Here is a 10907-nt window from a genome sequence, read left to right as displayed (position 1 = left end):
ATTAAAACTTTTCCAATTAAACTTAAATTTTCAGATTTGGTTGATGTTAATGCATTTGGAAAGTTTGATTTTCATTATTAAAACATTCCTATTCAAGTTAAATTTTAAATCTGACCCGAGTTAGTTTGAACACCTAGTAGTTGATGAATTTCTAAAGGCATTAAATTATTTTCCTATTTGAGTTAAATTTAAAGATTCTGGTACTTACTTTGTGTTTCTTTGATTTACATCCACATTTTCTAATCAGAACTTGGTAAATTATAGTAAGTATGATAAAATATTTATTTTTTTAACTTAAAAGTTTAGATTTCTTTGATTGCTTTCATTTATAATATTTGGCTAGAAATTTATTATGATGAAGTCTTGATGTATATAAATAGTCATGGTATTCTATTTCTCATAAGTATCATTTCTTAAAGAAAACTACTCATCAATAAGCTTTTATATTATACTTCTTCCTTATAATTTTAGCCATGGAGGGTAAGAAGACTAGAGGGAGGCAAAGTATTCCGATGAAAAAAATAGAAAATGAGGATGACCGCTATGTGACATTTTCAAAGCGTCGTTCGGGTCTGTATAAACAGGCCAGCGAACTTGTTAAGCTATGCAATATTGATATTGGAATTGTACTCTTTTCTCCTACCGGTAAACCTTTTTCATTTTTTCATCCTACATCAGAAGCGATTATTGATCGTTTTTTAAATCCTAATATGCAATTAAGTGAAAGCACTCGCCTAGTTGCGGCTCATGCACGACACAAAGTAAATCAACTCAACAATAGGAGGGAATTGTTTGACAACATAAAAGAAGCTACAAGTGCTGAGTCTCTTCTACTTGACAACATGAAAGAAAACAGCGAAAGATACCGTTGGGAGTCAATTGAGCAGTTTAATGCAGATGAAGTAAAAAAGTATGATTAAGTGCAACTGTTTTTAATTTGAATAATCGTTTGAAGCATTTGAAAAATGAGGCTTCATCTTCGTCTTCTTGAGAGGCTTATTCTGAAAATACAAATAATTAATGCACCTAGTGCTTAAGTTTAAATTCATATTATTAGGACGTGATATTTTTATTTCGTACTTTTTAGTTTGTTTTGATGATGCTACAAGCTATATTCTGCTATGATTTCTATTATTAATATATGATGGTATTACTTTTTACTACTATATGTTTTCTTCGATTTGAGTTAGTTTTCATTATTTCTGTATTTAGACATAATTTATAATCTTATTAATATTACAATTATAATTTGGCTAAGGGTTTTATTCACTTCTATAGGAATTAATGTAGACATAGATCTATAATAGAAAAAAAAAATTAAATGTATTTTTTCGTGAATAGAAGAAGAACTAGATCAGAAGACAAAAAGACGATATGAAAAATAAATTGTCCATTATCTTATACTAGTACTTCAATCATTCCAATAAGAAATTTTAATATGCAATTTAATTAAGAGGCCGTACAGAACATATAAATGAGTTGCATCAAAAAAATTCTTGTGCCTAAAAAATCTTTGTTTCTTCTTGATCTTGAAAGATCGCGCAATCTTCCTTCCGAAAATAATTAAGAAGGAAACCTTTGATCTGTGTCAGTTAAGTTCTATGCATTGATAATATAAAAATATTTATACAATTAGGTCAATTAAAAAGGTAACTACAGATAACTATATGTAATAGCATTAATCTATAACCTAGAATAAATGAAAATATAAAAATACTTAAATTGTTTTCGTCACAACTTGTAGACAAGAAAACTAGGTGGCATGTAGGCTAAATTGATAGTTGTAATATTTTTTTTAGAATAGTGAAATTCTGAAAGCTAGCGGCATGCAGTTTGATAATGGGTCTGCCCCTTTACAACACATAGATGAGATAGCAACTCCATAGACATGATTTCTAATGCAACATAACCATTAATAATTGCAAAGATTTACAAAGGTAAACTTTCTTATTACCATATGAGTCTACTGGATCCCGAACTAGCATACACGCAAATTCAACACAAGAGGGTCTTATAAGAATTAGTTCTACCATGAGCTAGAGATGCGAGCTTCAATCGGGAATTCTACCATAAATTCAAGACAGAACACAATTACGCATACAAGATTCAATCACATAAATTCAAGGCTTTAAACACATGCAGTTATGACATATAGCATAAGTGTTAACATAAAGGAAAATTACAATACAGATAGCTTAGCTACTTAGTAAGGGCTTAGACTTTAACAATGAGGCATAAACTAAAGTAGTTATGTGGATCAACATGGATCCTATAGGTAAGTGATATCAGAAGCATTAGCTTGAATTATAATCATGCAAATTCCCAAATATATAGTATGGATGACATGCAATAGATAGAATATGAGGCTATATAAGCATATTCCTACTTCAAGAACTTAATAGACCAGAATCACATACATACATAAAGGAACTCGTTCAGACATTAAAGTTTCAAACTCAAACAATTACGTTCACATAGATTCAACACCATAGTTGATATAAAGCTCCAAAATTGAAGAACTTATGCTCATCTCACTCATAGAGATACAAGTTTCAAACTTGTAGATTCAAGCGAATAAGAGAAAGAATTCTGGAACATGTGGAGAGTAAGGATTATAATGCAATGTTGAGCTTTACGCATGAACAAAGAGTCATATGGGCATGATTCCTACTAAATATGTAACCACACCAATCAATGGAATTGACCACATATTTGAAGTTAAACCATATCAATATTAAAACTGTGCAGTAAAAAATACTAACCAATCTGCGATTTGAACGAGACAATAGAAAATCCAAAAATACAAAGGTAGTTTTAATTGTGAATTACCAAATGTTCATACACCAGAAATTTCTCGAAATTACGGCATGTCAAAGTTTACGAGCACTTATATAAGTCTCGAGCAGAAAAGGGAGTGAGAGATAATATCCAAAAACCTTGGCTTTCAGCCAGCTTAAGAACATGCCAAAACAAACAATCACCACGAACTCAGAAAAAATACCAGTAAAGCAGTACTCGAACAAATAATACTAAAATAGAATCAGTGTAAGAGTGAGAGAGATGTGATTAACGTCTACCCTGAAGGGAAAGGGAGGAAGGGGCTTATATAGTTTCAATATAAAATAAACATATAAGGAAAGAAATCAATCGCATGCAAATCGAATTAGAGTCAGATTAGGGCAAACTCGTACATAAACCCTAATCGAGAGAGAATCAGCAGAGATTTTCCAAGATCTAGAATATATCCCCTCTTCTTCAACGTATAAAGCTAGGATCTTTTAGAAACTCCAATGATCGGAGCCATATTGGCTTGATTCAAGAGAATTAGACTTCCTATAAACGAAACAGTATCAATTATTACCATAACTGCGCGAGCGATAGTGATATTGAACAAATAAGGGAAGTATATCACCGATTGATCACTGATTAGCCTAATTTTAGAAAGGGATTGATGGATTTCAGTGAGGCAGCTAGGGTTTTGATCGAACAAAATTATTTGTGTACCAATCTACTGTGATAATGATTTTAGTTTGCTATGAAGTACTAATAAATGGTAAAATTACAATTTTTAACATATAATAAAGAGTTATAACATGATAAATGCTATGTAAATAGTACTTAAAATATTATAAAAATAAAAGTAATTAATGAAAGATGAATAGGATATCAAGAGGACAAAATTGAGTATCAACAGTAATAACTTGGGATTTGGCATGGTCCTCAAATGACTTCGAAATATTAGGGATGCACTCATATCCACTACGCTAGATATTCTTTCCAAAACTGGCGAGTTATATCGGCAGTTACAAATGTAACGACCCAATATCCACCTAGTCGTGATGGCACCTAGCCCACCTTGCTAGGTAAGACAAGTAATAGTCACATAATTCTAATAAAGATAATAAATAATCAACAAATAAAATAGTTGAGTTTAAATACAATATCCCAAGGATTGGGAGTACAAGTCATGAGCCACTAAGATTTAGATTTACAAATCTGATATGAAAATAAATACAACATTTGTTTGAAATATATATAAGCAGAGTAAGAATCTAAAACTACCAAGGACAAGTGGTAGCTATATCTAGAGAGCAGGTACATCTTCAATGCTAGCTTCCGTCATCCATAACAACTCAGCTCCAAAATCTGCACGCAAGCTGCAAAAGTGTAGTATGAGTACAACTGTCATGACCTGAAATCTCACCCCTGGGATCATGATGGCACATAACATTTCACTTGCTAGGCAAGCCAACGTTAGCTAAATTACTTAACCAGTTTTAGCAAATTCAAAATCAAACCATTAACAATAATAAACTGTAATAATTTGAAATAGACTAATAACATAATGACTCAACCAGTCGTTTTGCTTTTTTCACGACCCAAATCCCAACCTATCGTGATGGTGCCTATCACATTACTAGGCAATCCGACAATCACATGACAACTACGCATTTAAATTTAAAATATGATTTTAACAAGTTCAACTGTGAAAAATCTCATAGATAACTGAGAAAAACAACTGAAACTCAACTACAACAAACCCCAAAATCATGGTGTCACAGAGTACATGAGCTACTAATGTTAACATAGTCTAAAATTTTAGTACAACTGTCAAAAAATAGAACAATATTGAAATAAAATGGAAGGAAGGAGAGTCAATGTCTGCGGACGTCATAGCAGCTACCTCAAAGTCTCCGAAGAGGTATTATCACAACTCTAGAAACCACCGCGTCCGGCTATTTCTTGATCTGCACACAAAGTTCAGAGTGTAATATGTGTACAACAAACCCAATATACTCAATAAGTAATCTGACTAACCTTGGGCTGAAAGCAGTGATGAGCTCAGAAAGATACAGTATGAATCAGGATAATGAAAACATAAATATATCAAGCTATTGACAGTAATAACTCAGAGAACATCCATATTCAGCTCGTACACAGTACCGAAATTTAGGCATGATTTCACGTTCAATAATTTAAGCTCAACACTGATAAAATATGCCAAGTACAGCTAGCATGAGGAATGTTACATCTCTACGACTACATATCAAATATGCATGTCAAATGTAATCCATCATAGTGATAATTTCAGGTACTCTTACTCTCATAGTACTCATTCTGTCACTCTCAACTCCCAGTCATCACACACAATCACTCAACATTATACGGTACCTGCACTCGCTGCTGGTATGTCAGACTCTGGAAGGACGGATCCTGTCCAAGCACTAATATAAAGCCAATACGCCTACTGCGGGGTGCAACTCGATCCATAATATTAAATAAGTCGATAAAGCATATTGCGGTGTGTAGCCCGATCCCATAAATAAGCCAATAAGGCCTACTACGACATGCAGCCCGATCCCATAAATATCACTCATAATCCGACTCTCAGGCCCTAACTCAGTCATAAACCTCTCTTGTCTCACGGGCGTACAAATCTCATACCATACAACTCTAACAATGGTAACATGATGTAACCTTAAATGATAGCAGAGACATAAATATGATATGCAAATGAATAAATATGACTGAGTACATAATTACAACATAAGCAAATAACACAATAGCACAAATAACCTAAGTGGCTCCTAACAGAATAAGCACATAGCCTAAACATGATTTCTAACACTAATCACAACTCAATTACTCTAACACGTTGGATTACACGGATAGAAACAAGACTAGATAATGACACAGTACCACAGAATCAACCGAGTCATAATTACCCTGGTGCATGCCCACATGACCATCACCTAGCATGTGCGTCATCCCAACACCAACCACATAACATGTATTCCAGGGATTCATACCCTCAGTACCAAGTTTAGAAGTGTTACTTACCTCAGAGTGAGCAACTCAATACTGCAACAAACCCTTGCCTTGCGAATCAACCTCTAAATGACTCGAATCTAGTCACAAACAAATTAATATAACCAATACAAGCTATAGGAATTGATTCCATACGATAAAGCTAAATTCCTTTACCAAATTAAAAAATTCAACCCTGGGTCCATGCCTCGGAACCCTACAAAATTCACAAAATTCAAATACCCAATAACAAGTCTAGCCATACCAAAATCATCCAATTCTGACAACAAATTGAATCAAATCCCCAAATCTTACTCTCCAACACATGGGTCAAAATCCCAAAATTCTAACTTAGATTCATGAGAAATAAGTGAAATAATCAATGGGTATTCAATATTCATGGAAAAAAGTTATCAAAATCACTTACCTCTTCAATCTAGTGAAAACCTCTCCAAAAATTACCTTAGTCCGCACCCCAAAATTCTCTAAGTGAGAGAAGACTCAAACCCTCGAATTTTTTAAACACTGCCAACATTTTCGCTTTTGCTGACTCACTGTAACGATCCGATTGGTTGTTCTATGTAATTGCCCCCTGTTACCACTTTTATTTCTTCACACTTGTGTGTTTATGTTTTTATAACTTACTGGGTTGATTATTTTCATTCTAGAAAGCTTTTGGGTTGATTTGGACCCTTCATTCTAGACGTACAAGTTTAAATTTGAAAATATTAACCAAATTTTGACTTTTGTTAAAACAGCCCTTGAACTTTGTTTTTATGACTCTGATAGCTTCGTATCGTGATTTCAGACTTGGGCGTCTACCCGGAATTGATTTTGGAAGTCCGTAGGTTGATTTGTGTTGATTTGCGAAAATTTAGCAATTTTAAGTTGAAAAGTTGACCGTAGGTTGACTTTTAGCTATTGAGCTTAGAATTTGATTTTGGGACTTGGAATAGGTTCACTATGTCATTTAGAACTTGTTTGCAAAATTTGGCGTCGTTCGGAGTTGATTTCGTAGGATTTGGATGCTTAGTTAAAATTCTAGAAGTTCTTGAAAATCTCTTTGAAAATCATACGTTTTAGGGTTCAATTCGTAGTTTGAGATGTTATTTTTGTACTTTGATCGCACGAGTTAGTTTGTATGATATGGACTTATGTGGAAGTTTGGTTTGGAGTCCCGAGGGCTCGTGTGAGTTTCGAACGCTTAGCGGAGTGTTGTTGGAACTTAAGTTTGTTGGTTTTCTGCAAAGGCCTCAGATCACGCATTTTCGAGGTCTGAGTTCTCATTTTATAAGGTTGACCAAGTCAGCTGGGTTCACATTTGTGAACCCAGCGTTCGCATTTGCGAAGTGCACCTGGGAGAGCTTATTTGCATTTGCAATCAACATGGTCGCATTTGCAGAGGGTCCATCGTTCGCAATTGCGAACTATTCATCGCAGTTGCGATAACAGCAGAGATGGAAGGATTTCTCATTTGCGAGTGGTTCTTTGCATTTGTAGGTTACAAAACCTAGGTTGCAAATGCGACATCTGCGACTGGAAAAATAGCTGAGGGACGGGATTTTTAAGTTCATTCTCTTATTTTTGATCCCTAAACTCGGTAGGAGGCAATTTGGAGAGGGGATTTTCACAAACAAACCTTGGGTAAGTGATTTTAATCAATTTCTAATCATATTTCATCAACATATTTGTCACGGCCCAGCCAGTCGTTTTGAGAGTTATAGCCCCATTTTCCCATTTTTTGCTTCATTTTGTGTTCTTCAGCTGTATTGATCGTATCACTCTAGTTAGTTCAGTTTCGGAGTGGTTTTGGAGAGAATTGAGACACTTAGTCTCTTTTGAGAAGACTTAAGTTGGAAAAGTCAATCGGATGTTGACTTATGAGTAAACGACCTCAGAATTGAATTTTGATGGTTTTGTTAGCTCCGTTAGGTGATTTTGGACTTAGGAGCACGTCCGGAATGTGGTTTGGAGGTCCGTGGTAAAATTAGACATGAGTTGGGAAAATATGGAAATTTGGGGATTTTGGTCAGCAGTGGAAAAATTTGATATCGGGGTTGGAATGAAATTCCAGAAGTTGGTGTAGGTCTGTAGTGTCATTTTTGAGGTGTGTGCAAAATTCACGTCATTCAGAGGTGATTTGGTAGGTTTCGGCATCATTTGTAAAATTTGGAAGTTTAGGAGTTCTTAGGCTTGGATTAGAGGGTGGTTTGGTGTTTCGATATTGTTTTGAGTGATTCGAAGGTTCGACTTAGTTTGCATGATGTTATGGGATTTGTTGGTATATTTGTTCGGGGTCCTGGGGGCCTCGGGTGAATTCCGAGTAGTTATCGGATCACCACATGGCCTTGGGAGTTGGCAAAATACCTGATATTTGGTGTTGGAAAGTTGCTGGTCTCAGATCATTGGAAGTGCAGCCGCGGTATGGATTACGGGGACCGCGGTAGGAGAACGTGGCCGCGGTGGGAAATTTGCGGACCGCGGAAGGACTTGATTCAGAATTCGTGGTCGCGATGAGAATCTTGCGGACCGCGGTAGAAGGCGTCTCAGGACTCGCGACCGCGATGGAATTATGCGGACCGCGGTAGTGATTGTGCGGACGTAGTGAGAAATATGCATGCACGATCCAAAATCCATTAAGGGTCGTGATGGCGTCGGACACCGCTGTCAGGAAAGCCAACCATAAATGCTTAATTTAATTCTTATCTTAATAATTTTAAAAAATGAAGTTTTCCTTCAATTCAGCTAGTAAAAGATAATTTTTGCCAAAAAAAATAGATAAAAGAATGTTTAGAAGTAAATACAGAATACCCCATAATCATCCCAAAACCCGGTGTCACAAGTGCATGAGCAATTTCTAGGAAATAATGTAATACAACAACCGTCCAGAATACAATATTAGACAGAAAGTAAATACAGTAATCTGAAAGAGACTCTACTGGCTGCGGGTCGTTTCATGAAGTACAACTCACCTAAGTCTATGTATCAACCATGCTGCTACGCCCACTAGACCACTAGAGATGCATGTGCCTTTGCAACAAAAATGCACAACAAGTGTAGTATGAGTATGAAAATAAAGTGTACCCAATGAGTATCCCATCTAATCTCGAAGAAGTAGAGACGAGAGGTCGACCTAGACACTTACTAGTGGTCCAATAATGATATTTGTAAAAATGATAGGAGATCATGGATTTTATAAAGTAATTATAAACTCATAAAGTCGGATAGCAGGTAAACAACTTCTCAAATAATAATGGATTTCCAAAGATTTACTTTATATCATCTTTTATAAATTTATCTCCGGCCAGGAAAGGCAAATAACAACATTTATAAATCTCAGTCAAACAATACAAGCATGCGCATATCATGTCGAGGTAGTAAAGCCCGATCTAACATAAATGTAAAATGTGCACTGCCGAGGGTCGAATGGCACGAACCATAGATGCATCTATTACCCCGTTCGCGAATCATACATGCGACGCGGTAAACATAAATAAACACACACCCCGCTCGTGAATCATACATGCGACACGGACACACATAGATACACACATTCAGACAGCCAATTAAGAATTTATCGGGGAATGTTTATCCAAATAAAAGCCAATTCTCTTTTAATAATTTAAGAAAATGAGGTTTAATCCTTTCAGAAATTCATTTACAAATTCGATAGGATTTAGGCAATTCAATTGTCACCAAGATTATAGATATTCCAAGTATAGCATGCTTTTGGGTCCTAGACTGCCCGGACTTACACATAATAGTAGCTACGCACGGACTCTCGTCACCTGGTGCGTACGTATCCCCCACAAATAGAGACACATAACCAATTATTTCACCTATGGGGACAATTCCCTCTTACAAGGTTAGAAAGGAGACTCACCTCGCTCCGAAGTCTATATTCCGATTCAAGAACGCGCTCAAACCTCCAATTCGGAGCCGAACGATTCAAAACTATTCAAATAGGGTAAGAACTAGTCAATACATGCTCAAAAGTTCATATTCTGATTATTAAACCAATTTTCCAACCCTAAATGCAAGGTTCCTAAAATTCATCCCCGGGCCCACGTGCCTGGATTCCGGAAATTTTTGAAGAAAGTTGTTATCCATAACCTAAGGATCAAGAATATATGATTTTTACTCCATTTCCTAACAAATTTCGTGGTTAAATCTTGTTTTTACCAAATTCTAGGTTTTTCATCTACAACCCATGATTTTCCCTAATTTTCACATGTTAATCTACCCATAATCTATGTATTTAAATCATGTTGTGTAGACATTACTTACCTCAAAGTTCTAGGTGAAAACTCTCTTCCAAAAGCTCCAAAATCGCCTAAGAGGATGAAAGAAATGAGCTAAATGGCCTAAGTCTCGAAATTAATAGCTAGACACAGCCCTCTGATGTCGCATTTGCTACAGGGAAATCGCAAATGCGACCCCCGACTGAACTGGCCTACTTCGCAAATGCGATAAGGGTTTCGCAAATGCGAACCCTTCAGGCCTCGCAAAAGCGACCCAATTGTCGCAAATGCGAACGATCCCCCCAGCTGCCCAGGTTCGCAAATGCGAACAGAACCTCGCAAATGCGATGACCACATTTGCGACCAATACATTGCAATTGCGATCATACCAGTACCAGCAATCCTATTTCTTAGCAAATCACTTCGAAGCTATCCTGAATCACACCCGAACCCCCAAGGCTCCAAACCAAACACCCGTACAAGTCTAAAAACATAACACAAACTTGCTCGAAGCCTGAAATCGCATAAAACAACACTAAAACCATGAATCGCACCCCAATTCAAGCTTAATGGACTTTAAAATTTCAAACTTCTACTTTCGGTGTTTAAACCTATCAAATCATGTCTGATTGACATCAAATTTTACACACAAGTCATATTCGACATTACGGACCTAGTCCAACTTCCGAAATCAAAATTTGACCCCGATATCAAAAAGTCAACTCTCGGTCAAACTTCCCAAAAACCTCCAATTTTTATCTTTAGCCAAATGACTCCAAAATGACCTACGGACCTCCGAATTCACTTCCGATCACGCTCCCAATACCAGAATCACCATACGAAACTATTCCCAGATTC

At 36.2% G+C, this 10907-nt stretch overlaps 1 protein-coding gene across 1 annotated transcript; it reads left to right on the top strand.

Annotated features, from left to right (window-relative positions):
- Positions 1–473: 473 nt before the first annotated feature.
- LOC107765491 (agamous-like MADS-box protein AGL61) lies at positions 474–920 on the top strand. The gene has a single exon (XM_016584151.2). The coding sequence runs from the start codon at positions 474–476 to the stop codon at positions 918–920; it is 447 nt and encodes a 148-aa protein (XP_016439637.2).
- Positions 921–10907: the final 9987 nt, after the last annotated feature.

The sequence above is a fragment of the Nicotiana tabacum genome, chromosome 21 (genome assembly GCF_000715075.1).
Source record: "Nicotiana tabacum cultivar K326 chromosome 21, ASM71507v2, whole genome shotgun sequence".
Classification (NCBI taxonomy): domain Eukaryota; kingdom Viridiplantae; phylum Streptophyta; class Magnoliopsida; order Solanales; family Solanaceae; genus Nicotiana; species Nicotiana tabacum.
The sequence above is the reverse complement of the archived record's forward strand: the minus strand, read 5'-3'. Positions and strand labels throughout refer to the sequence as shown.